This window comes from Dama dama, chromosome 19 (genome assembly GCF_033118175.1).
Source record: "Dama dama isolate Ldn47 chromosome 19, ASM3311817v1, whole genome shotgun sequence".
NCBI lineage: Eukaryota > Metazoa > Chordata > Mammalia > Artiodactyla > Cervidae > Dama > Dama dama.
This window is the reverse complement of record NC_083699.1, coordinates 88,005,698-88,033,198: the sequence shown is the minus strand read 5'-3', so window position 1 is coordinate 88,033,198 and position 27,501 is coordinate 88,005,698. Positions and strand designations below refer to the sequence as shown.

At 45.4% G+C, this 27,501-nt stretch overlaps 1 protein-coding gene and 1 non-coding gene across 2 annotated transcripts; one reads left to right on the top strand and one right to left on the bottom strand.

The window, feature by feature from the left end:
- Positions 1-113: 113 nt before the first annotated feature.
- RBP2 (retinol binding protein 2) lies at positions 114-26,651 on the top strand. The gene is made up of 4 exons (XM_061167706.1): positions 114-271; positions 15,990-16,168; positions 24,787-24,888; positions 26,402-26,651. Exons 1-4 carry the CDS (start codon positions 199-201, stop codon positions 26,450-26,452), a joined length of 405 nt encoding a protein of 134 aa, XP_061023689.1. The 5' UTR covers positions 114-198; the 3' UTR covers positions 26,453-26,651.
- On the bottom strand, positions 20,076-20,209 carry LOC133074311 (small nucleolar RNA SNORA33). Its single transcript, XR_009697157.1, has one exon. It is a non-coding gene; the product is annotated as a small nucleolar RNA SNORA33 (small nucleolar RNA).
- Positions 26,652-27,501: the final 850 nt, after the last annotated feature.

Below are 27,501 nucleotides of genomic sequence, written 5' to 3'. Positions count from 1 at the left end.
ACATTGCTCATAGTCCTGCTGAGCTTTGCAAAAGAAAGGAAAGTTCCTTTGGGTTGTACTTGTGATCTTTGAGCTTGTTATCTTCAAAGTCATAAGCCTGGCCCACTGGATTATAAAAGTAGCTCATTCTAACATGTTCTCCCTGCAGCTTGCTCCTTGCCATCCAGCGCACACCCACGGTAACCAGAGGCCACCACCATGACAAGGGACCAGAATGGAACCTGGGAGATGGAGAGTAATGACAACTTTGAAGGCTACATGAAAGCCCTGGGTAAGGGGGATGCAGGAGGTGGGAGAGAGGGGAGGTGAAAAAGGGAGAGAGGGGGCAGCTTCATAAGGACTGTGGTCTGGTCCCTCTGACAGTGCCACTGTGGAGTTCCCCAGACCTGTGTGCAAGTCTTGCTCCCCACTTCTTACCAGCTGTGTAGTATCAGGCAGGCCATACTCATTTGCTGAGGCTCAGATTCCTCGTTGGCAAGTTGGGAGCAATAATAAATGAGGCTATGTCTAGAAGGTTCTCAGCACACAGAAAAGATTCACCAAATGGAGAATGCACATACACACACACACACATGCACACAAAGGCACATGCATGCATACATAAGGAAAACCAGACTTGAGAGGAAAACACAGCAGGTCTCCTTTCCTTGTGATCGCCACCAGCTGGATCTGATATTATACACAGATGACCCCTGCATTGCTCCTTTGTTAGTCTTGCAGTGGAGAAGCAAAAAAAAAAAGAGCGGCTAACAAATCTTTTAGCCGAGAGAAAGTCAGGCCCACAGAAGGCTAGGAAGGGCTTTCGTCACATAGATCAGACAATTTACTGTTCGCCTGACTTCTGAACTAGACGCCAGTCCAGGGGCTCCAGCAGCATGTGTACTGAGTTAATCTTTTGTGGGATCTCTTGTGGGGCAGGCAGGAAAAACATGAAACCAGAGGAGCTGGGCCCATGGAGAGGAGTTTACTTTTGGGGGCAGCTGCTGTAGGCCCCAGGTGGTGCTAGTGGCAAAGAATCTGCCTGCCAAAGCAGCAGACACAAGAGATGCAGTTTCAATCCCTGGGTTGGGAAGATCCCCTGGAGAAGGAAATGGCAACCCACTCCAGTATTCTTGCCTGGAGAATCCCATGGACAGAGGAGCCTGGTGGCCTAGAGTCCAAGGGGTCTCAAAGAGTTGGACATGACTGAAAGTGACTTAGCACACACTGTAGGCCAGGCCCCAGACAAGGAATCTTGCCTGTCCTTATTTCTGTGATGGCCTCTGGATCACCTTTTCTAGCTTTAGATCTCTCCACATAGAGAATTCCCAACTGGAACTGCTGTATACCAAGCATGAGAAAAATGGCTACAAATGGGGTTTGAGGCCCAATAATTTGGATGTGATGATAGAATGTCTCATCAAGAATGGGAATCATAGGTGTTTCTGTACAATTCACTTCTACCTTGATGACACTTCCACCATGTCAATGAATAAGAAGAGCTCATGTGACATGTTGTGCAATTTTCAAAGACTGGAATTTTTTCATGGACTTTAGACATGTTTCCAACACTGAATAGATTTTTTTCCTCCTGGCTACAGTGTTGGGCTTCCCAGGTGGTGCTAGTGGTAAAGAACCCAGCTACCAATGCAGGAGACGTAAGAGATGTGGGTTCGATCCCTGGGTCAGAAAGATCCCCTGGAGGAAGGCATGGCAAACCCACTCTAGTATTCTTGCCTGGAGAATCCCATAGACAGAGGAGCCTGGTAGGCTACCATCCATAAGGGTTGCAAAGTCAACAACTGAAGCAACCTAGCCTGCACGCACACACAGAGTGTTACCAATATACTTGGGAGAGGAAGGAGGAGGTAAAAAATCCTCCTACCAGAGCCCTAACCCTATTGCCCCTGCTTTTAGTACTGAGTGAGGATAGTAAATGGAATCCTGCCTCTACACATGGGTAAATACTCTGGAGCTGAGCTCAGGACTAGGATTCTGAACAACATCATACAGAGGAGGAAACCAAACCAGAAGTTCAGCTGCGGCTTTCTCTCTGACCAATTTTTTAACCTTTCTGACCTAGTCTATTCATCCACCAAATAGAGATACCAGCCTTGCCTGTTTCTCCAGATGATGTTGGATGTGCTTGTTATTTGGAATGACTGAAAGTACTTTAACAAGAGCTATTCGGTGGTTTCAAGCTTTCTGCAGTAAACTGAACAAGCCCAAGTCAGGGAATATAATCAACAAGCAATTTTGTGTCCTTTGCTGCTTATTCCTAAATAATAAAAAGTCCTTTGGTGACTTTAGGTACAAAATCAAGTCTCAGTTTAGTTTTCTTCTGTATAGGGTGGGCCCCTGGAGCCCCTCTTTCTAGGCTGGAGGTGAAAGGCATGCAGTCCTGTTACCATCCCCTGACCCCTCTGGGGGGGTGCCAGGAAGCAGGGCACCCTGTCAGCTCTTTCAAACAATCCTCTTCTAAAAGCCTTCCACTGAACTCTTTCACCTCAACTTACAGCCTCCTGATGGAGGAGGAGTGTTTGGATCATGAATGTGAGGTGTGGCTGTCTTGTTGCAGGAGGTTTTGGAGGGAGTGGTCTTTCTGGTTCTCCTTGGCATTGGACACCTCTTATTTCTTAGAGTTGCAGTCATGACTTTCCATTCAACATCTTACTATGTTGATTTCACTCTAGCGAGCCAACGGGTTGGCCTCTTTGTACCAGTCTCTGCAGAGCAGAGGGGTGGGCTCACAGTTCCTGGTGGAGACTAACACCATAGGGAATGGTACCAGCTAACCCCAGAATGCAGATGTGCTCCGTGCCTCGGCTTGCCCAACTGCCTCAGTGTTCCTATGGTGTCCTAGGAATGTGCCCCAGCTTGAACCCATGACTCTGTGCAGAAACGCCGCTGCCAGAGTCACCTTCCCACTCCAAGAGAGGACCCCTGACTCCACTCATCTGCCCGTGGGGACACAAGTGGGCCAGGCAGGCACTGGCGGTGACTGGAGACAGGTCTCAAGGGCTCAGCCAGAAGCAGCTGAGTGGGGCTGCACGTCCCCGCTCACCACCCTGCAATTGAATCTGCTAATAGAAACCCAGCAGATCCATACAGTTCCCTCCACATCCACCTCACAAGACAAAGGTTATGGCCCCAATATGGACAAGTTGAAGCCTGTCTTTCTTGCCCCTTGGAGCATGAGGCCCTTGGCATTTGGGAAGAACATATGTGGAGATCCTCCCAAGTCCCCAGAAATGGAAATAACACTAAGTATAACTCCATCCCCTACCAAAGAGCCTTTGCTTTCTTAAACCTTAGTCCCTAGCACCAGGGAGTCGGCTTTCTCTGTGAACCTGGAAGCCAGTTCCAGAGGAAGGAAGTATTCCTCTTTTGTGGGGTGGGGGGGAGGGGGTTGGGGGACAAACTGGCTTTGTTCCCAGCTGGCAACTCACTCCACACCCGGCCTCCCCACATGACCTGGCTGCCAGCCTCAGCAGTGACATGTCAGGGCAACCTTTGGGCTTGCCCCAAATTAGCCAGGTCATTAGCTGTTCAGAGAGTGAGTGCCAAGGGTCAATGGTACCTTGTTTCCTGGTGTTCCTTAAGGCCCTAGATTCTTTCTTGACAGTGAGAAGAGCAGCCAGTGAACTCCTCTTCCCTGAGGAATCTGTCATGTCCTGAGGTCCTCCTTCAACTTGGATCAGGGGGTCAGAGAATGGAGGAGCAATCTTCAGTCTAAGGGGCAGACCCCTCAAAGTGAGGTCCCAGTGCTGTGACAGGACAGCAGGGGAGAGTCCATTCACTCTGCTCCAGAGTGAAGCCAGCACTGCATGTACATGGGGTATCATTCAGCTTCTCTACCAAAGCTTTAGACGTTGTCTGTGGAAGCCAGGGACTGTGCCATCTGAGGCAGGCCCAGGCCCAGTCTCTGTTCTCAAAGAACTGAAAATGGCGCAGCCAGTCAAGCTATAGCCGTGTACAAGTTGCATTCCTATTTTCTACTACAGTGTGATTAAATCATCCCCAAAACATAGAGGCTTTATTGTCTTATACAGTGATCTTATTATTGCCTCTCGTAGATGTGGGAGCTGACCAGGTTCACCTAGAGAGGTCTTGATAGGAGGCTCTCGCTCCATTGTAGCAGGACAGTGGCTGGGCCATCTCAAAGGCTTCTTCATTCCTGTGTCTAGCATTCGGTGCTGGCCAGCCCCTGAGACCTCAGCCAGGGCTATGGTCTACTTGTGGTGTCCTTCATGGCCTGGGTTTCCTCACATCACCCTGGCTGTGTGCAAGGAGAGAGGAGGCAGCAGCTGAATGACCTTTTATGACCCAAACGCAGAAGTCACACAGCATCACTTCTGTTGTATTCTATTGGTTGAAGCAGTCCTGAGTCCACCTATATTCAAAGGAAAGGTACATAGATCCTGCCTCTCAAAATATCAAAATCACATTGTAAGAACATCCAGTAGGATGAAACATAGTGTTGCAACACTATGTTGCAACAGCTATTTAAGAAAGTATAATCTGCCACAGATAAGACAGCAGGTGATTCTGTCCCTTGGGTCTGAAAGGACTATAGTTACAATAGAACAATGGTGACCGCAAGTGTGTAAGCTGTGTGGAGATGGATGGTAACCAGGCTTGTGGTGAGAATCACTCTGCAGTCTACACAGATACTGAATTATGATGCTATACATTTGAAATTTACATAGTTGTTTTTTTTTTTAAGCGTGTGTGGTGGTGGGTGCTTGTTGGAGAGCTACAATAGACGGGTCATTGAAGGCTTCCTGGGACTTCCCCAGTGGTCCAGTAGCTAAGACTCTGAGATTACAATGCAGGGGGGCCTGAGTCTAATCTCTGGTCAGGGAACTAGATCCAACATGCTGCAACTAAGACCCAGCACAGCCAAATAAAATAATAATAATTTTTAAAAAACCTAATTAGCTAAAATTGTAGATGCCTATTCTTCGGGCTTCTCTGGTGGCTCAGTGGTAAAGAATCAGCCTGCAATCCTGGAGACACAGGAGACTTGGGTTCAATCCCTGGGTCAGGAAGTTCCCCTGGAGGAGGAAATGGCAACCCACCCCAGTATTCTTGCCTGGAAAATCCCACGGACAGAGGAGCCCATGGGCTACAGTCTATAGGGTCACCAGAGTTGGACATGACTGAGTGACTGAGCAGGCATGCATGAAGTCTTCCTAAGTGCTTCTGGGTGGAGTTTTGAAGGAAGGAGAGGAGTGCTCCACACAGAGATAGAGCTAGCTCTGGCCCTGTGGGCATATGCCAAGTTTGGATTGATAAGGATGTTCATGGCCAAGGGAAGCAGGAGTCATGTTACCAAGGCAGTGGGGCAAGAAGAGTCAAAAAGGTACCAATGCCGGATCATGAAGTGATGTATCACATGTGGACATCACCCAAGGACATCATGCAAGAAGAGAATCCTGGGAAGAACTGTAGAGAGAAGAGAGAGTCCATGAATGCCCTGACAGCCAGCAGAGATGGTCGGAGAACTGAAGAAGCGGTTACAGTGGCCCTGGGAAGATGCAAGAGCGGCGCCAAGGAGGGCAGCCAGGGGGTTGTCCATAGCAGGAAACAGACCAGATTTGGTGGCTAAGTGGAGAAGAGGCAAGAATGAGCCTAGAAAACAAAACACCACCATGTAACTTTAATCAGGAAAATAGGAGTGTATAATGGAAGGCATCTCTTCTGAAAATACCCAGTTAACATTGAACTTAGAATCTTTTGGGAAATTTTTATTCCAAACATTGTAAACATCAGGAAAAATACAATTCCCTTAATTCATACAAAAAAGTGAGGATCATCTTTGATGAAGAGCATCTTTTCACTGAAATTTTCATGCACAGATTTAAAAGAGCAGTGGCCACTGCAAAAAGTCCTAGTGGGTCTCTGAAAAATTTTACCAGGATGGCAGTAGCCTTAGAGACTGAAGTCAAGGAACTCCCACCTGAGTGGTCTATGCCAGGAAGCATTTCCTGATTACCCACAAGGTTCAAAAGCCTTACACTCTGAAGGAACCAAAGTGTAACATTAGAGGTGAGCACAGGTACAAACAATTCTCATGCCATGATAAGTATCATGCTATCATGAGCTTCCTATATATTTTTTCTTTCATTTAATTAATTCAGTTTCAACAAATGCATGAGCACCTATGCAACACCAGGAAGTGCTCCGGGCATTGGCGAAGTGTAGTAAATGAGGCAACAAACTCCCTTCCTTTGTGGAGCGTGCATGCTAGTAGGAGAGAGAGTAACAGTTTAAGATGATGTACTTTAAAGAAAATAGAAAGGAATTGTTGGGAGGAGAGTGATGGGTGATCAGGGAAGGCTGTCTGAGGAGGTGACCCTGGAGGTGAGGCTTGAATGCTGAAAAGCGATGTTTCAGGTACAGCAAGTACACAGGCTCTGGGTGTGTTCAAGAAACATGCAAAGACTGGTGTGCTGGGCATGTGCTGAGCCCAGTGGTAGGTCAGGCCTTATGATGGGCAGACTTAATCCATCTTATTTATATTCTTTAAGGTTTGCTATGGCTACAGTGTGAAGAATGAACCACAGGAGGGCAAGACTAGAAACAAGCAGGCCCACTCAGGAGGTTTCTGTGTTGTTCAGGCAAGAAATGCTGGTGGGTTGGGTTGGGGCGATACCTAGGACTAAAGAAGAGAAGATAGAGATTTAGTGAATATTTTGGAGATAAAGCCAACAGGGCTTTCAGATGAAAATTGAATGGGAAGAAATGCAGGTGACCCCCAGGTTGAAGCCTGCATAGTTGGGAAGACCATAACTCCATCAGCTGACATGGGGAAACATGGAGAGGAGTAAGTTTGGATAGGGGTGCTGGCTAGGGGGCGATGCATTAAGAATTCTGAGTTGCTTATTTTGATTTCAGATGGCTGTGATGCATCCAAGGAGAGTGTTAAAATTGGCATCTTGATATAAGATCTAGAACTCAGTGTAGAGTCAGGGATAAAGCCAAAGGAATGCTTGCCATTTTAAGGAGTAAAGAAGCTTAAGGTCAGGAAAGTGGAGAAGCTTTCCTGGGGTCACTTCTGGCTGGAAAATGGTGTTGCTCAGACGTGAGCCCAGCGTGTCTGCTTCTAGCCCCCAAGCCCTTGCTGCAGCACTGTCCCAGGTGCCGCCACTGCTGCTAAGTTGCTCAGTCGTGTCCGACTCTGTGCGACCCCATAGACGGCAGCCCACCAGGCTCCTCCATCCCTAGGATTCTCCAGGCAAGAACACTGGAGTGAGTTGCCATTTCCTCCTCCAATGCATGCATGCATGCTAAGTCGCTTCAGTTGTCTCCGACTCTGTGCGACCCTATGGAAAGCAGCCCACCAGGCTCCTCTGTCCACGGGATTCTCTAGGCAAGAATACTGGAGTGGGTTGCCATTTCCTTCTCCCAGGTGAGGGTACTAATATGGAGTTAGGGGAGAGGGAGCTTCACAGTGAGCAAGGTTCATCAGGATGGGGACCTCCAGAGAAGGCAGGAGAAACTCTCAGAACACTGCAGACACACTACAGAAACGCTGCAAGAGAATAATTCAGAGTCCCTGGGTGAAATGAATGAATAAACGAATATATGAATGAATGTCTGATGACCTAACAAAGAGTTAGCTTCACGACATTTAAATTGCTGCTGGTGCTCACAAATCAATGAAGTTAGACACTTGCCAAAATCTTTACTTGATTGGATTTTCAAACAGGGACAGTGTTGTGGGAAAAACCCCGCTGAAGATAAGTTTGGTCCCTTGCTATGGGTCTTCCCTGGTGTGTACTGGCAGCTCCTCCTCCCTGACCCCCATCCCGGTGGTGAGGACCAGACTATGGGTGGGGCACCAAGTCATTTTTTCAATCTAGAGAAGAAGCAGTGTTTGATTCAGTTTGCATAGAGATAAAAAGTACAAGGGGGCATGCAGGCTCCCCAGGGTCTCCAGCCTGCCTCTGCTGTCTAGGGAAGGCTTTGAATATATTTGGAGAAGTCCATGAGGGTGAGAGAGGAGGAGGCAGGAGGGGGCAAAGACAGTTCCTCTCTTAATGGATTATCCCGAGGAGGAAATGGCATGGAAAGATGGAGAAGATTGCTCTTTCACTCTGCTTCTCACAACTGCTTAAGTGCTGATGACTTGTGAATTAAGAGTCCAGTTTTGAAGTCCATGGAAGCTGCACTTGGAATGGGTCTCAGATTTCATGTGATGAATCCGTGTGCATCTCTGCTCTTTAATTTACAAAGCTCGCCTGCCCTTTTAGCCTACCACTTTAGCTTTTTCCACAAGCACATTACAAAGCATTTTAATGTTGAGTAGCATACTCATATTTCAACTTTATGGCTTGCATTGTTCAAAATGCAGTTATGAAAAGTATGCTTTAATAAAGTCACTTCAGTGGTTTTTTTTTTTTTTTTTCTTCTGCAGCAGCTACAAGCCATATATATTATTCAGAAATAGCTTGCCTTTGGACCTTCTCCTCTGAGATAGAAATTCATTTCACCTGGCTATAAATCAAGCTCAGAGATACCTTTAATCCAGAAAAGCAGATCAAATATATTTGATAACCCTGGTGTTCAAATACCATATCAGGAAAATAATTTTCCCTGCAAAGTACAAAGAGGAAGTGTTTTTGTAATCTCTGTGTGTGTGTGCTTGTGTATTCTACAGCAGCAGTTAAACCTTTCCTTTTGATTAGAAATATCGAGAATCCACCAAGAGAATGTTTGGCTCCCTTCCCTGGGGTGGAGCAGAGGTGACATGATTAACTAGCTGGCGCATATGGTAAAGGGTAGCCAAGAGGTCAAGCTATTTTTCAATCCAGAGAAGAAACGATGTTTGATTCAATTTGCATAGGGCCTCTAATAAGATTCCCTGGCTCTGGTCAGAAAGACTGACTGGGGCTGGTATTTCCAGGACAAACCTGTTCTCTTGGCAATAGACATTTTTAGATGCGATCTACCTCTCTGAACAACCAGGGACAAGCAATAATTTCTGTTTGGGGAGCCTTAGTTGTAAATGATAAACAGAATGTACTTGTAGGCAGAGTCGGGAGCACTTCCTAGCTGGGTACCTCTGAACCAGTCACTTAAATTCTCTGAGCTTTGATTTCCGTATCTGTGGAGTAAAAATAGACTTGCTCTCTGAAGACCACTTAAATTTAGATTTCTAAATTTCTCTGTAATTCCCAATTCTTCCTTAGTGCAGTCGACCCTTGAACAACAGGGGCAGGGGTGTGGGTGTGCAGTTGGGAGCATGTTAAGGGTCCTGACTCTTCACGCAGTCAAAACTGTGCACAGAACATGTAGTTGGCCCTCCCTATACATGTAGTTCCTCCGTATCCGTGGTTTTGCATCTGCAAATTTAACCAACCACAGATGGTATAGTTCTGTAGCTACTATTGAAAAAAATCCATATATCAGTGGACCTGCACAGTTCAAACCTGTGTCATTCAAGAGTCAGCCATGGTTTTGTGTGGCACCCTCCCCTCTGTTTCATCGGGTTAACACATGATCCGTGGTTTTATTTCCTCATCTCCTACCTGTGACTCCAACAGGGTTTAGCATAGCCTGGACCTCACTCAGCACAGAGGACTAGAGCAGGAACTCAAGTTTCTACCCTTTGGCCAAACTATGGTGTGAGGAAACCAGTCCATGCAAACGAAGGTCTGATCAGGCTGGATTAAATGCCCTTGTGGGAAGCCAGGGCTGTATGAGGGAGGGAGAGCATAGATTAGTCAGCATTCTGACTGTTCCTTCAGAGCCCAGGACCCTTGGGCTGTGTGGAATGGCAGATGGCTGTGGAGATGCATAAATAGGGTCTGAATGCTAATCTGGCCACTGTTTTGTTTTTTAAGCATTTAAAAAATATTTTTATTTATCTTTGGCCATGTTGTGTGGCCTGCAGGACCTTAGTTCCCTGATCAGGGATTGAACACGGGCCCTGGCAGTGAAAGCCTGGAATTCTAACCATTAGACCACCAGGCCTTCCTGACCACTGTTTGATCAGAACAGAAAAGATCAAAGAGAAGGCGCCAATTGCATCAAATACCCACCAGCTCCTTGGCACTGGGTAAAGCACTTTCCTATCATTTTAACGGAATCCTTACATAAATAATGCTATGAGATGAGCTTTCTTTCCCCACTTTACTATGAGAAACAGACTCAGGACAGGAAAGTGAGTTCCCTGAGGTCACACAGCTGGGAGATCAGAGACAGGATCTTTGCCCAGATCTCACCCTCACTTTTTTACACCAGGAATTCTAATTGTGGACATGTGCAGATTGCTTAGAAGGCTTGTAAAAGCAAGAAGGGCCCAACCCTCTACTGTAGGTATAGGGTGGATCGCAGAATATACATTTCTAAAAGGTTTTCATGTACCTGCTTGCTGGCCCAGGGGTCTTACTTGGAGAACCACTGTCCTAGACCACAGTGCCCACATTAGCCAATCCATAAGTATCTCTTGAGCTCGCACTGTGTGCCCAGCGCTGGGGCCTGTTTCTATGGGGACACAGAGCAAAAAGCCAACATCATCCTTGGCCTCACAGTGTTGAGACTTTGGAGAAAAGAGCAACAAACCTCATGAAAAAGAGGAGAATGTCAGGTAGTGCCTCCTGGGAGCTAAAATTCTGGGCCTGGAAAGCAGGTGAGGAAGGAGGCAAGAAAGGGTAGAACGTGCTGGAGCAGGTGAGGCTGGGTGGAGAGGGGCAGGGATTCAGGGAAAGAGGTACAGGGAGTATCTGGAAAAATGCAAAGAACTCTGAGGAATCCGGGGGCTGATTTCAATGATGCCAGCAGCTACCACTTAAGGAACCATTACCATAGCCACCAGCTCCCAGGCGGAACTCTCCTACACCATCACATTTAATCCTCAAAATAGCCTGATGCAGTTAGTAAATAACTCCACTTACAGCTGCTGCTCTGTGCTGCTTCCAGATCTGGACCCTAGTGACCAGGGATGTGGCTAAAGTTAGACTCCCAGACATCACCTGGCTCATTAGGCTGTATTTCCAGGGCAGAAGGAGAGAAACATGAGTCGGAGGATGATATTAGCCTCTGCCTAGCATAAGCACATGTTTATACCAACTGGAAGGTGGAAGACTCTTTTTCAGCTTTTAGCAATTTTAAGGAAGGATTCACTTTAAAATGAGAAATACTTGACCACTTGGTCCTGCTTAGTCCTCCTTGCCAAACAAGGCAACTGTTGCCTTAAAGGGAGAAAAATTGAACAGCGGATATTTTCACAACTGCAGGGACGAGGAGACAGAGATAAAGGCCTCAGGAGGAGTTTTGTCAGCCCTTCCTGTGTTATGTTCTGTGAAACCCTGACCAGCTGGAAATCCCACCATAGAGGGTTCTACAGCCATGTAAGGTTGGGAAAGGGCTTCCCAGGTGGTGCTAGTGGTAAAGAACCCACCTGCCCACGCAGGAGATGTAAGAGAAGCAGGTTCGATCTCTGGATCAGAAAGTTCTCCTGGAGGAGAGCACAGCAACCCACTCCAGTATTCTTGCCTGGAGAATCCCATGGACAGAGGAGCCTGGCAGGCTGCAGTCCATAGGGTCGAACAGAGTCAGACACAACTGAGCGACTTAGCACACACGCAAAGTTGGGAGAGGCTACATCTTGTACCCTGCTTTTGGAGCTACAAAGAATCTTTTCCAGATTAAAGGCTCCTTGAAGCTTTTTAGCATAGAAAACAGCCAGCCTGTCTTGATTTTAACTCCTCATTTCTCAAACTTAGGTGATCATGAGTTCCCATTTGAAAATAATTTTGACCACTAGTCTTTTATGGACTGAACCCATGGCAAACACCATGAGGCACCCTGGGCTCTGTGAATGCTGGCCGAGATGCCCAAGGGCTTCACAGTGGCAGAGAGGGCATTTATCTCCCCCCACACCCTGGGGCCTACACACCTTCCCCCCAAACACCCAGGCTGTATGGCTTGAAAGTGCCCAGGTACCATTTTGTAAGCCACAAGGCTGAAGCCATCAGTAAACGTCCAGGGTTGGAGTGTAGTTCCTCCAGTTCTGAATTCCTGTAGAGTTGTAGGCCTAGTAAGCAATTTCTGTCTGGTGGGGACAGTGCACATGAACTCTGGGGAACATCAGCTGCTCCAAACAGGGAGGGCTCACACAGTTGGATCGAGAAGCCCTGTGGCTCCAGGGGAAATGTAGAGTCAGAAGTTCCTGGTATCTTGGGCAGCCCCTGAAAGCGCACAAACTGCAGTGGTCTAATATGATGCGATGGGCCAGCCCAGAGCTTATGGAGCACAGAGCTAGCTCTGGAGACAGGCCATCATTTACAGGTTCTATTACCACCTCTATTGCTTCCTCACTGTATAATCCAAGGCAAGTGGCACAGCCTCTGTAAGCCAGGTTCCTCATTAGTAAAATGGAGATAATATAGAATTGATATTCATCTGTGGGTTTTGTGAGAGAATGGAGTGAGTGAAGTTTCCCAGGGAAGGTTCTACCATGGGGCACCATTCCTGGTTGATTCCAAGGCACGTCTTAACTATCACCCTGAAGGTTCTCAGACAGCATGGCCCCCAGAGTCACCTTACCTAAAACTTAGCTCCTAAGTGCCCCTGTAAAATTTTTTCTCCAATTTGTCTGGTTCTACCTTGGTTCCCTAAGCTCAGAACCTCTGTTTTCACCTCCCAACTTGATCTTCCATACATCCATCCAAATGCCAAACCCTCTGATTGCTTCTCAACTGTGTAACCTTAGACAAGACACTTAACGTCTCTGGGCCTCCATGTCATCAGAGAGATTTGCAAGTGAGATGCCATGAGAGATTTCTGCAAGTGAAAGAACCTTAGGCCTCTGAGGAAAGAATTCAACAAAGAGACCAAGATTATAAAGAAAGCATAGAGTTTATTAGAAGCACAGTATGTGTGGAAGAGTGTACAAAGAAGCAGTTTATTTAGGGCAGAAGCTGAAGTTGCATCCTTGAAGAAGAAGAGCGCAGGTGTTCTTACATAGAGGGGTGTGAATAGGGGTAGCTTAGTTTGTGAATATGGGCTTAATCTTACCAGGCTTAGGTGGGAGTGACTCCCCTTTCCGTCTCCTATGATTGTATCATCCGTAATTCCTTATTTGGACTTCCACCAGGCTCCATTTTGAATCTCTCCCATAGCACCTACTTGAAACCCACAGGCGTGAGGGTGGGGTCAAAACTGCAATGCTGATCATATTATGATGATATTACAATGTGGCCAGAGTTACTAGAAGATGACTTGACATCATCTCCGCTCCTGTGTTGGGTGAAGAAATCCTCTTGATCACAAGAATGAGGAAGCTGCCATGGCTGCTTTGTCTTTCATCCAATCGTCGGCAGTCTTTACATTTTTATTGCGCATACTCCACGGTTTTCGCATCAGAGTCTCTTGCTCAGATGCTACAAAGTTTTTGTCTTGGGTGCGGTTCCTCCATCATCACCTCATTAAGTGCAAAACAAGGAGATGACTTGCCTTCTGCATAATACCTATGCATGAGGACCCTGTCCTCGGGCTTAGCCTTGACTTTTCCTACCTCATGCTTAAATAGCAGCTTTCAAATTTCTTAAACTATTGAAGTCTTTCCCCAAAAAGCAACCCCCTAAGGAAATCTAAGGTCAAAAACTATCCAGAGATTCAGGGTCTGAGATAAGGCCCAGAAATCTATACTTTTTACATCTTCCCAGGTGATGCAGATGGGCAGCCAGTTTGGGTCCCATCGGTGAATTCTTAGATGTGGCAAGTTCTCAATAAATAGTATTAATAATGAACAGTAGTTGAGCAAGGTGCTGGCATTCATGTGTCAGCTTAGGGCAACTTGAACCTTTTTGTCTCTTCAACTTATGGTATGTAATCCTTTTACCTTCTGGGTTGCCTAACATAACTTTATTCCCTTATGATTAAATTATTCCCTTATGATTAAAGTGTTAGTAGCTCAGTCATGCCTTGACTCTTTGCAACCCCATGGTCTGTAGCCCACCAGACTCCTCTATCCGTGGGATTCTCCAGGCAAGAATACTGGAGTAAGTAGCCATTCCCTTCTCTAGGGTCTTCCCAACCCAGGAATTGAACCTAGGTCTCCTACATTGCAGGTGTATTCTTTACCATCTGAGCCACCAGGAAAGCCCCTTATGATAAAAGCTGGCTTTATACAACTTAGGATCCCAAAGACCATCCAGTTGAGATCCCTCCTGGATTCTGCTGTGATCCAGGCATCCAGCTTGGACCTCTTCTTGGTCCTTTGTGAGAGAGAAAGCGGTAGTGACCAAAGAGGGATTCAGAAATAAATGGGTCAGAAAGGAAATGGGGGGAGAAGGTGAGTGAAGTGATGCTTCACTTCAGGGAAGTGAATCGCTGCTATCCAGGGAAGAATAGCAGAAAGGGTGGGGATGCAACCACTGGAGCTGTTCATTCTCTAAATTGACAGTTACTCCATGAAGTGTTGATAACTGCTGGTCTCACTCTTGGGCACAATAGTATTTATCCCCCACCAGATAGTACACAATGTGAAGTTTAATCAGCTACTACCATAGAGGTGAGGCTGGAATTCTCAGAGAAACAGCACTCAGTGAATTTGAACTATTCTTACTCTTGAAGTCATTATTACCTTGGGTTATGAGAGAATCAATCTCAGTGTGTTTTGAAATCTTCTAGGTAAACTGTCTCTAAAAAAAAAAATTAAAGATTTAGACTGACATCCAACGATTCTGGAGAATCGTGTGTGTGTGTGTTTGTTGCTCAGTCGTGTCCGACGCTCTGTGACCCCGTGGATTGTAGCCTACCAGACTCCTGTGTCCACTGGGATTCTCCAGGCAAAAACACTGGAGAGGGTTGCTATTCCCTTCTCCAGGGGATCTTCCTTACAGGGATCAAACTCAGGTCTCCTGCATTGAAGGCAGATTCTTTACCATCTGAGCTACCAGGGAAGCATGAAATTTCACAGGCGTTAAGGTCAAATGTCAGATATGATTTGGCTAGAGACCAAAAGCTTAATGATGTTTGTAACAAGGATAGGAATGTAACAGTTCTGGTACTATCCTCTGTTTCTACATCATTTTCACAGGACAGTAACATTTTGGCTTGGGTGCCATTTTATGTACAGAGTTTAGCAGGAGGCAGGCTCAGCACTCAGATTCTTGCTGTAAAATGAAAAGCTTAGGAAATGAAACACACTATTGAAGGGCATGCTCCCTTTTACTTACAAATAGTCTCTAGGAAATGAATAAGATTTTCTTTAAAATATCAAAGCAAAGAAAAAGTGTAAATGGAGTAGATACAACAAAAACTGAACAGTAATGAACTCTGCATGGTGAGTGTGCTGAGTTCCTTGTACTCTCCCCTCTACTTCAGTTTGTTTGAAATTTTTTGTAATAAAAATATAAACAATTATTCATCTTTTCCTTAAAGACAACAAAAGAAAGCTCTGAGCAAGTGTTGATTAAGTGTCTGATGTATGTCTAAGCTGTGCTGGGGGCCATGACTAAGGCAGAACAACCTCCTAAAGCTGCTATAAAATGGAAGTTTGTACATATGCTTCCTTTTGGAGAGCATGAATGAAAGTGCTGTCTTTACCCAGGATCTTGACTGGTTGCTTTTAAACAGCCTGTTTCTGTTTTAGACCACAAAGACTTCTGTTCAGCAAACTCTTAGGAGGAAGCCAATACGTCAATAGATAGAAGGGAGCTGCTGTGGGGGAGAGGTGTGTGCATGTTGTATATATGTATGCATGTGTGTGTATACGTGTGCACACACACACCCTGGGGAGTTGCAGCTCAGGGGTGAGCCCTGCCTGCTACCTCCTGTTCTCATCAGGGCCCCCAAGTAGGCTCCCAGAGACCCTGGGTTTCCTGACAGTTGACTGAGATGCCTGGACTGGCCGTGTACAAGACGGCTCTTGCTTGCCACTTAAGTGGCCTGCCTGAGATCCGCGTCTCTGGTCTTGAGTGCTTGGCCTTGTTAAAGAAATGAATGAGTCTGGCTGAGCACCTCATAACCTTCACAACTCCCTGTGCCAACAGATATTGATTTTGCCACCCGCAAGATCGCCATCCATCTGACTCAGACGAAGATCATTGAGCAAGACGGCGATAAGTTCAAGACGCAAACCAAGAGCACATTCCGTAACTATAATGTGGATTTCACAGTCGGGGTGGAGTTTGAAGAGCATACAAAGGGCCTGGACGACCGGAAAGTTCAGGTACTGACTGGGCTAGAGTTTTCACTGCCATGCTCTTGGTACAGGGGCTGGTTTTTGGCTTTACAATGGAACAATGACTGAAACAACCTGCGAGGCATCAGGAGAGGGGCACCAGAATGGACTCAGTGATGCTGGATAAGCAAATATTGAACGTTTAGTGGGAAGAAGCAGGCTGGCCTCTGCATGAAGCTTATAAGCCAGGGAGAGATTAAAGGATACTGACCTCTCAAGTATCCAAAGTAAGAGACTGACTCATAGACTGACGTGGGCCTGGCAGGCAAAGGGAAGAAGGCCAGGGGGAGTCATAGGGAAGGATGATATTGATGCCAACTGAATAGCATAGCTTCATCACAGGGCAGCCCTCCTCAGCAGCAGCCAAGCATTGCCATAGAAGATGAAGCCCTCATATTGCTAGAATTTTTATTCTTTTCAGGAGCTGTTGAGCATTCATATGTTCCTATATGCAATATCTCCATTTTAGATGATCCCAACTGATTTATTTATCTTTTAGAAAATTGCAATGCAAATCACACCCAAAAATCAGTAGACTAGATGAAGTCAGGCTTTCTCCAATCCTAGTAACTCAGAGAAATCTCTGTCAAGTTTGTGTCTTCAGTCTCAGCCTCACCTTAACTTGCAGGACATAATCGAGGAAACCCTCTGTGCATCAGAAGGCAGACTTCTAGCCTCTAGTACTGTTTGGATATAGGGAGGCACCTAAGGCAAGCAGACAACTGAGTGCAGAGTGGGAAGTGATCTCCAAGCCTGAGAACTGGAGTCTGCAGAAGAAGCAGGCCCTCACCCAAGGGGCCCTCAAGGATAAGGCAGAGATTGGTAGTAGCAGGGAGAAGTGGGGTGGTGGTGAGGCACACGAGGCCAACAGCAGGTCCTTCTCTCCTCCTGGGTCACCTGGTGGTATCACAGCCCAGTGACTAACTCTTGTACTGTCCACACTCATGCTCAGTGTGAATATCTTTGGTTTTCCAAATGCAATTACACCTGGGTAGTCCCAACAAACACAAATGGGGAGAAATCCAATCTCAGTCATGTCCACACTCACGATCAGTGTGAAGGTCTTTGGTTTTCCAAATCTAATTGCACGTGAGTAGTCCCAACAAACACAAATGAGGAGAAATCCAATTTAAGGATGCCCACGCCCAAATCTTAGCATCATACAAGTGCCCTGAGATTGCACAGTCCAGCACAAGTCCATGCTGTTCATATAGGAGTGGTCAGCTTGAAGCCTCATGGTACCCACTCCCTCTGTGCCAATGCAGCCACCAAGACCTCTCTCTTGACTCCCAAGCTGAGGAGGGCTGGACTAAGGCTCCTGTGCCCAGTTATCACCTCTACAGAAGGCCAGCCTCTTGGAGGGTCACAAGGAAGTAGGACCCACCAGCCTGCCTTTCCCCCTGAGCGCCTCTCACCCCAGAGTCCCACTCTTTCTGGTGCTTCCAGGAGCTCCTTCAAAGTTGGAGATCTCAACTCTTCCCCCAGAGCTCTGGCTCCTCTCCTGGTGTGTGGAGGAAAAGAGGTCATCATTCTCTGAGGGCAACTCTAAAGCCAAATAGGCAAGATTTTATTTCTCAATCAAGTTGTCCTGAGACATTGATCATCTTAGTCATTCAGTCTGGGTTGAATGGCGTTTAATGCCCCTTGCTGAAGAAAAGTGGAAAATGGAAAGCACTTTGGAAATGCTTCCATCAGAGCAGTCTTGGCAGGAGACCCGAAGCTCAGCCCTTGTGGAATCGCTCCCCAAGGGTTTGCTGGATCTTCAAGGCTTTTCTGAACTGTGTGGCTGCAAGGTCAAATCATCAGACACCAGAACTGATAGGAAGATTTGTCTCAGGATTTTTGCATCCCTTTGCTGTTTTAACCTAATCAATTCTAAATGATTCATTTTCCCCTCACTTCTCAGTTTTGGGTGTGGGTTGTTGAAAAGCAGGCCTGTCCTCTGACTCATTCTTTTATCACCTTTGATGTTGGAGAACTCACTTTTGCTGAAATAGATCATGTCCTTTTGATCCTTTGTGACTCTTAAAGGACTCCATCCAATAATACCTACCCTTCTTTCTCTCCCTTCCACACACTGTCCCCTCTGAGAGCCATCCATCCCCTCTCCCAGATCAGCTCTTACTTTCTCACTTCTGGTTGATGTTTTGCCTGCAGTAAAAAGCCAGGGCTGATGAACATACATAAACACACACACACACACACACACACACACACACACACATACAATGGGGGTGCTGAGAAGTACCTAGACAGAGTTTTCCCAGCCTCCAGTATGGGCTGTTCCCATGAGAAATACAACACAGACCAGGTGCCCTCGGCACTACCTTCTTCTTGTGACCTAACTACAACTGTTTAGCTGAAGAGGGAGAGGAGAAAGTGGGTGAGTCTATGTCTCTGATTAATTTCTATTGCTCACACTTGATAGCACACCTGAGTGCACGCAGAAATTGTTCTGTATGCATGTGCACATTTGTGTGTAGTGCTCCTCTACTCCTCGTCCTCTTATTCTCCAGGATCCAGGACACCACTGTCTTAACTCCTTGGTCATTTGCATGAGCCCCTCTGAAAATCTCCTCATTCAGCAGTTTGGAGGAGAGAGGTTGGGGATGGGTTGCAGCAGAGGCCCTTCAGGGCCCTGCAGGGCCCAGTTCTGTGATGTCCAAGGGCAGGAGTGAAGAAACCACATTAATCGTGCATCTCACTCTTTTCTGAGGGACTCAGGGACCACCTTCTTCCTTCCTGTGGGTTGAATAAATTACTAGCTTCCTACACTTACTTATTTCTCAGAATTTAAAGCCCCATCAAAAATACACAAGCTAGGGAGTTTTGGGGAGAATGGATACATGTATAGGTATGGCTGAGTCCCATTGCTGTCCACTTGAAACTCACAACATTGTTAATTGGCTATACTCTAATGTAAAACAAAAAGTTTTTTAAAAAATAAAATACACAAGCTACCCAGAATAAAATAAAACTATGAAGCAGTAATTGATGTTCACACCACAGGATGTCATGCAACCATATAAAGGAATGAAGTACATTCACATGTACTATAACATGGATAAACTTGGAAACTATTACGCTAAGTGAGAAGACAAACCCAAAAGGCTACATATTGTATCATTTATACGAAATGTCTAGAATAGGCGAATCTGTAGAGACATTAATGGTTGCCATTAGTAGTGATTGCTAATAGGTACTGGGTTTCTTTTGGGGGTGATGAAAATGTTCTAGATTTAATTAGTGGCGATAGCCTTACAACCCTGTGAATATATTAAAAATGACTGAATCATATGCTATAAAAGGCTGAATTTTATCTTATCAGAGTTTTATCTCAATTAAAAAATAATGGTAGGGGAAAACGGATATAAAGATGGTGGTTAGAGTCATGATTTTGAGAGGACCCATGAGAGCCCAGGGAAAACAGGCTCCCCAGGAGGGGCCCCACCTGGGCGAGGCAGGAGGCAGAACTGACCCTTACTAGAGAACAGATGTACTGGGGAGAGTTTTAACATGCTAATAGTGTCTTTCACTGCTCCTAATTTAAACAGCTATTACTTTCCTTTAAAGAAAACTTATTTGGGAGTGATTCAAATTTACAGAAAAGTTTCAAGAATGTAACCAAGAATATCTATACACTCTTCACCAAGAGTGACCAGTTGTTAACATTCTGCCTCATTTGCTTTATCATTTGTTCTTACTCTTTCTAGTATATACACATTTTTTTTCCTGAGCAATCTTATGGGTTACCCCTAAATAATTGAGTGTATATTTTCTAAGAATTAAGATGTTCTCTTATATAAGCACAGTGTAGTTACCAACCTCTATAACTTTAACATTGACACAGTACCTGTATCTAATTTACCATAACAGGCTGTTATTGTTGTTGTTTTCTTGTGGCCATTTTCAGGGGCCTTAATGACTTCAGTGTCTTAAAGTCTCATAACATGGCTTTCTTATCACCAGCTTTTTCTAAACATGTTTCTGCAGAAACACATTCAGGTAAGCAGATTCATTGACTGGCTGTCATAGGCTGTTTTTAATGTTAACTTTGTGGGCTTCCCTGGTGGCTCAGATGGTAAAGTGTCTGCCTGCAATGTGGGAGACCTGGGTTCGATCCCTGGATAGGGAAGATCCCCTGGAGAAGGAAATGGCAACCCACTCCAGGTCTCTTGCCTGGAAAATTCCATGGACAGAGGAGCCTGGAAGGCTATAGTCCATGAGTTCCCAAACACTGAACAACTTCACTTTGGACATGGTAATGGAGAAACTGCAATGTGAGGCCAACTTCCTTCTTTAATTTCCTACAAGTCATCCTCTTCATCTTCATGGAACTCTACTCTCCCTCTTCAGCATGGCCCAGAACCAGTGGTTTTCCTCTCTTATATCCATCTCTTCAAACTCAAGATCTGTGAAGGCAATTGAATCTCTTTTTAAAGCCTCCTCCAATGCATGGATAAAGGACAACTAAAAGCAAATTGAGTGGTGGCATTTTAGTTCATATAACTATTTTCTTCTCCCTTCTGATTGTTTGCTTCATGTAAGAATGAGGCTACAGTATTATAGTTATTACCATAAATCATTAGTAACTAATTTACTCTGGGGTCAGAATAACTTTTAGTTAGTCTTGTTCCCTAACATGAGTTATTAAAAGAAAACATTGGGACAAGCCCTCATGCACCAACATTTTTCCCCTTTGTTCCTTCCACAAATTTGTTAAGCCCCTACTACCTGTGAGGCCTAGGTCAGGAGCTACTGATAAATAATGAATCAGACCCCCTTTTCTGCCCTCAAAAATCTAACAGCCTCTTGAAGTAGCAGACAAGTAGATGGACAATTACCATCTAGTTCCATGTTAATGGACACATGTACACTCCAGGGATACCAGAACTAAAGCAAGAAGGTGGGGTGACTAAGACACTGTCAAGAACTATCAATGAAAATATCTACACATACTCATTTATTTCCCCATGTGGATTTATCCTCAAGATTCTGTTTCAACAAAATCATTTAATCACAGACTTACTCAACAGTACTTCTCCGGGACCTCCTATATGCTGATGACTATGCTGAGTCTGGGGCTGAAGAAATGAACAGCTGCCATGACCTCTTCTTTTATGAAGCTTGCTGTCTATTGGAGACAGACATTCATTCAGTCAACATGCACTAGGTGTCCTTGATATGTAAGATAATATGGGCTGGGGACTGGAAGACTCTGTCCTTGCCCAAACAGAAGATGTGAGTCCTTTCTTGTCTATTTGGGAGGGATCTCTGGAATATTCCAGATAATAAATTCCTTCCAAAAGGACAAAAAAAGCAACCTATGACTTAAACTTCTCTTTCAGAGGGTAAAGCGTCTGCCTGCAATGCAGGAGACCCAGGTTCGATCCCTGGGTTGGGAATATCCCCTGGAGAAGGAAATGGCAACCCACTCCGGTACACTTGCCTGGAAAATCCCATGGACGGAGAAGCCTGTGGGCTACAGTCTATGGTAGGCTACAGTCTATGGGGTCGCAAAGATTTGAACACGACTGAGCAACTTCACTTTCACTTTCAAGACATTAAAAAATGTGAGGCTTAGGATGGCCCTGAAGGAAGAGGAGATATATTTTCTTTATTAAACATGTAAAATTGTATTGTTAAATTAATTGGGGGAATATTAATATATATACATGTTTAAAAAAATTAAACACTATAAAGTGAAATTCCTTCCTATCCTGGCCCCCAGCCCCTCAGTTCCTTCCCCAGGGACAACCACTATTAAAGATTTTCTTGACTCCTTGCAGAGAACATATTCAAAACATATGCATGCATCCCCAATCTCTCTTTCTTTCATGCACATGGCCCTCCTCCTTGCTTCTTTGACTTAAACTATACACTATGGAGACTGCACTTCCCCATAACATAGAACTGTCTCCTCCTTCCAAGGACTGCAGAAAAGGGAGGAACCACACTGTATTTAACCAGTCACCCACTGATGGGATTTATGAGGTTTCAGGCCTTTGCTGTAACAAACAATGCTGTGATGGGCTGAGGAGTTAAATAAGGAAAAATAAAATTGTACATAAAATATATAATTTGGTCAAGGTCAAATATTATTTTAGAAATAGGTAGATTTAACAATCTATAGAAAGCAGATTTATACCAAAAAAAAAAAAAAAAAAAGATAGACCTGAAGTTGCAAGGACAGTGAATTAAGATAAACACACAGGTTTGTTTATCACCAACTGGGTTTGCAAGATAGAGAGGAAAATAAATGTCTGGTCCTTAGCATAATATCATTCATAGAGGCATAATATGGTTTGCACATACTTGGAAGAAAACCAGCTCACATCAGGATCATCCTTGAGGAATGATAGTACCCACACACCACCACTGTCTGGATGGGAATGATATCATCACTTCACGTTCAAGCCTAATGTGGGCCCAGAGGTGGGTGGCCTTGGAGGACCGCTTAGGGATAGTACAGATTGTCCCTAGGCATGTAATAGGACAGGTAAAGAGGGGAACAGAAAGAGGAGAAGTGGGGCAGAGTGTGAACTTTGTAAATATGTAAATTTAATAAAAGGTTAGAGCCTCTTGTGGCATCTCCAAACTGCTGGTCAACTTAGCCAGGTTGTCTATCACAAGCTCTGCATCTCTGCTACCTTCTCTGTGCCAAATGGTCAGCAGTGCTGCCTGGAGGAAACCCAGGACCAAAGGAAAGTCCACCTCCTGGTTCTAGATGACAAGGTTAGCTTTGGAGTCATCCATGCAGTCCACTGCTAACTAGGGAGTTTCCCTGCCTTTATTCTTGCCCTCCAGTGGGCAGTCCTCCAATGTGTTTCCTGCAGGGAGAATTCCCAGAAGTAGAATTTCTAGGTCAATGTTATATTTTCAAAGGTAACGTAAAATTGCCCTCCAAAAGATTCATACCGATTTATATACCCACTGGCCCTGTATGAGGGCCCATGTTTCTCAGCATCCCCTCCAACTCAGTGTGTTATTAGACTCTTTGATCTTTGACCACAGGATGAATTGTATCTGAAAAACAAACAACCTTAAAACGTGCATGTCTCTTATTTTAAGTGAGGTTGAATATGTTTTTCATGTTTAAAAGCCACCTGCTACGGGGGTTTTGTTTTTGTTTTGTTTATTTGCCTGTATTTTAAATTTATTTATTTTTAATTGGAGGACAATTGCTTTATAATATTGTGTTGGTTTCTACCATAGATCAACATGAATCAGCCATAAGTAAACATATATCATCTCCCTCTTGAACCCCCCCTCCATTTCCCACTCCATCTTACTCCTTTAGGTTGTCACAGATCACCAGGTTTGAGCTCCCTGCAAAATACAGCAAAATTCCCACTGATCATCTATTTTACACACAGTGATGTCTATGTTTCCATGCTACCCTCAGTCTGTCCCACCCTCTCCTTCCCCTCCTGTGTCCACAAGTCTGTTCTTTATGTCTATGTCTCCCCTGCTGCCCTCCAAATAGGTTCATCAGTACCATCTTCCTAGATTCCTATGTGTGTGTGTGTGTTAATATACGATATTTATTTTTATCTTTCTGACTTACTTCACTCTGTATAATAGGCTCTTAGGGTTTTTTTTTTTTTTTCTCCTTATAAGTTGTTGGTTTGGTGTCTTATGTTGAATTTCCTACAAGATTAATGATCTTCTCCTCATTGATTTACAGGAGGGCTTCCCTTGTGGCTTAGCTGGTAAAGAATCTGCCCACAATGCGGAAGACCTGGATTCAGTCCCTGGGGTGGGAAGATCCCCTGGAGAAGGGAAAGGCTAACCACTCCAGTATTCTGGCCTGGAGAATTCCATGGACTGTATAGTCCACGGGGTCACAATGAGCCAGACTGAGTGACTTTCACTTTCATTTTAGCTTCGCTGATAGCTCAGTTGGTAAAGAATCAGCCTGCAATGCAGGAGACCCCTGGTTTGATTTCTGGATTGGGAAGATCCACTGGAGAAGGGATAGGCTACCTATCCCAGTATTCTTGGGCTTTCCTTGTGGCTCAGCTGGTAAAGAATCCACCTACAATGTTGGAGACCTGGGTTTAATCCCTGGGTTGGGAAGATCCCTTGGAGAAGGGAAAGGCTACCCACTCCAGTATTCTGGCCTGGAGAATTCCATGGACTGTATAGTCCATGGGGTCACACGACTGAGAGACTTTCACTTTCACTTTGTATATAAGGAAATCAGGTCTTTGTCTGATATGAGTTACAACTACTTTTCCCAGTTTGTTATTTATCTGTTGACATTGAGTTATTTTTCCCTCCCAGAAATTTTACATGGCAACATAGTTAAATTCATCATCATTTTCCCCCACTGATCTAGAATACTGTCTTTACCATATGGTAAAATGGAAGAATAGAAATCTTTCCAAGAGAAGAGAACTAGCCGTGATTAGCCGGTCTGGCTGGAATGAAGAGTGTGTGGAAAGGAGGCTGGGGGCAGGGTAGGGAGGGTGAGGCTGGCATGGCTATGGCTTGAGGGCTGTGTCCTGGAGCCAAGCAGGAGCCCGGGAGTGGCTGCAGGTTACATGTGTTCAGTCCCCATCAAGACCATGGGTTTGATTTTGCCTGGAAACCTCTCATTACAGACTCTGGTTGTCTGGGAAGGCGATGCCCTTGTGTGTGTGCAGAAGGGGGAAAAGGAGAACCGAGGCTGGAAGCAGTGGGTTGAGGGGGACAAGCTCTATCTGGTAAGTCTCAGGGTCCACCCAGCTTCCCTCTACTCTGCTTTTGCCAACTGCTGGTTCACCTCACCATGCACTTTGACAAGAAAAATGGCCCTCCCTCCTCCCCTAAGCTCCAGCCAAACAAGTGTGGTCATACAGTTAGAAAATCATTCCTTTCTGGCTCAGGGGACTCCAGGAGGAACTCTATATGGCTATTTCTGTGAATGGCTGCAATTAAAAGGAAAGTTCAAAATGCTGAGTTAGGAAGCTGAGATCCAAGGAGAAACGTAGAGAGTCTGTTAAAGATCAGCTAGGGAGAAATGTGAGGCATAGAATTAAGAGGCCCTGGAGGAGGCTGAGACCAGGCCTCAGTGATGTGAGCCTCGGAGGAGAGGGGTCACCATAGGGGTGGGATGCCATGGGGACAAGTTGTACTGGGACCAGCTGGGCCTGGGAACTGCCTATAGATCACAGGCACTCCCCTCTCATCCTAAGGTACATCCACCTGATCCCAAAATATTTTGTGTTAATTTGGCACCAGAACAGAGCAGTTGGAACGATTGCTGATTTCCTTGAATAAATTATGCCTGTCTAAATAGCTTAATTTTTCACACTTCAGTCTTTAAAATTGATGCATCCAACATTCAAAGAGTGAAAAATCTTTCACTCCTTCATGCATTCAGTCACTCATTTGTTAACTGAATGACTCATTCAATGGATGACTCTTCACTCATTCATTCATTCACCTGTAGAGTCAGGCAGATACCTGCCCCCAGCATCAGTATTCAGGTCACACTCACAGGGTGTCCTTCAGAGCCAGCCTGACTCACCTGAGATCTTTATTTCAGAGGCAATATCAACCAGTGATGAATGGGAGGGAGTCACCATGTTTTCCATCGATGGTTTTCCCTACGTGCTCTGGTTTGGATGATAGATTTTTTTAATTGTAGTACAAACCCTGGTGGTCCCTATGGCTAAGACAATGGATTCATTGTCAACTGGAAAGATTTTTGTGGTTGTCCCACACTCGTGTTTCCTCTCCCCTCAAAGGGTCATAAGATGCGGGTAAGGCCTGGGGACTCCCTCTGTCCAGATGAAAGGCAGCATCTTTTCTACCCAGGCAGGCATGGAGGAGCCCCTCTGCAGCCCAATCTACCAGACACCAGAAAACCCCTCACCAGGCCTTCCAAACACTCTCCTTTCAGATCCTTCCCTTCACTGTGGCTTTGCTGCCTTTTTTAAATTAAGCGATGTTGCTTTAATCATGAGAGTAGGAGAAATCCCGCCCAAGAGGGTAATTTCTTTGCATTTTTCATTTTTATAGCTGTTTAAGCTCAATTCAAGTGTCAAAATCAAATTACTGCTACCTGCAGGGCACGCCAGCTGATTGGGTCTCTGAAATGCTTTTTGCCTGGAATGACTAACTGTCCTCTTTATTCCATCTCCCCTCCTCTATGACTCAGACACCCAGAGGGCTGGGGGTGGGTGGAAGGAAGGCCTGGCTTGTTAGTCGCTCACCTGCTTTTTGATGTTGCAGGAGCTGACGTGCGGCGACCAGGTGTGCCGTCAAGTGTTCAAGAAGAAGTGATGGTTTAAGGAGGGCCTACTGAGCGTGCACTCCACACTCCCTGTGAAGAGTTCTCTGCCAGCATTGGGGAGCAGCCATGGGGACCCTCCTGGTCCTGACAGAGCCCATTAAGATATCTGGACCTCTCCTGCTTCTGAGATGGCCCACACTATGTCTATGGAGTGTGTTTCCTCCCTGAATAAACCTTTTTTCTCTTTCAGTTCGGTTCAGTTCAGTCACTCAGTGGTGTCCGACTCTTTGTGACCCCATGAACTGCAGCACGCCAAGCCTCCCTGTCCATCACCAGCTCCCAGAGTCTACCCAAACTCATGTCCATTGAGTCGCTGATGTTATCCAACCATCTCATCCTCTGTCGTCCTCTTCTCCTCCTGCCTTCAATCTTTCCCAGCATCAGGGTCTTTTCAAATGAGTCAGCTCTCTGCATCAGGTGGCCAAAGTATTGGAGTTTCAGCTTCAACATCAGTCCTTCCAATGAACACCCAGGACTGATCTCCTTTAGGATGGACTGGTTGGATCTCCTTGCAGTCCAAGGGACTCTCAAGAGTCTTCTCCAACACCACAGTTCAAAAGCATCAGTTCTTCGGTGCTCAGCTTTCTTTATAGTCCAACTCTCACATTCATACATGACTTCTGGAAAAACCATAGCCTTGACTAGATGGACCTTTGTTGACAAAGTAATGTCTCTGCTTTTCAATATACTCTCTAGGTTGGTCATAACTTTCCTTCCAAGGAGTAAATGTCTTTTAATTTCATGGCTGCAATCACCATCTGCAGTGATTTTGGAACCCAGAAAAATAAAGTCAGCCACTATTTCCACTGTTTCCCCATCTATTTGCCATGAAGTAATGGGACTGGATGCCAAGATCTTAGTTTTCTGAATGTTGAGCTTTAAGCCAACTTTTTCACTCTCCTCTTTCACTTTCATCAAGAGGCTTTTTAGTTCCTCTTCACTTTCTGCCATAAGGGTGGTGTCATCTGCATATCTGAGGTTATTGGTATTTCTCCCGGCAATCTTGATTCCAGCTTGTGCTTCCTCCAGCCCAGCGTTT

Coding starts and splice junctions, on each gene's coding strand:
- RBP2 (XM_061167706.1), top strand. CDS start 199: ATGACAAGGGACCAGAATGGAACCTGGGAGATGGAGAGTAATGACAAC. Junction 16,169..24,786: donor TGGACGACCGGAAAGTTCAG/GTACTGACTGGG, acceptor CTCTCATTACAG/ACTCTGGTTGTCTGGGAAGG. Junction 24,889..26,401: donor AGGGGGACAAGCTCTATCTG/GTAAGTCTCAGG, acceptor TTGATGTTGCAG/GAGCTGACGTGCGGCGACCA.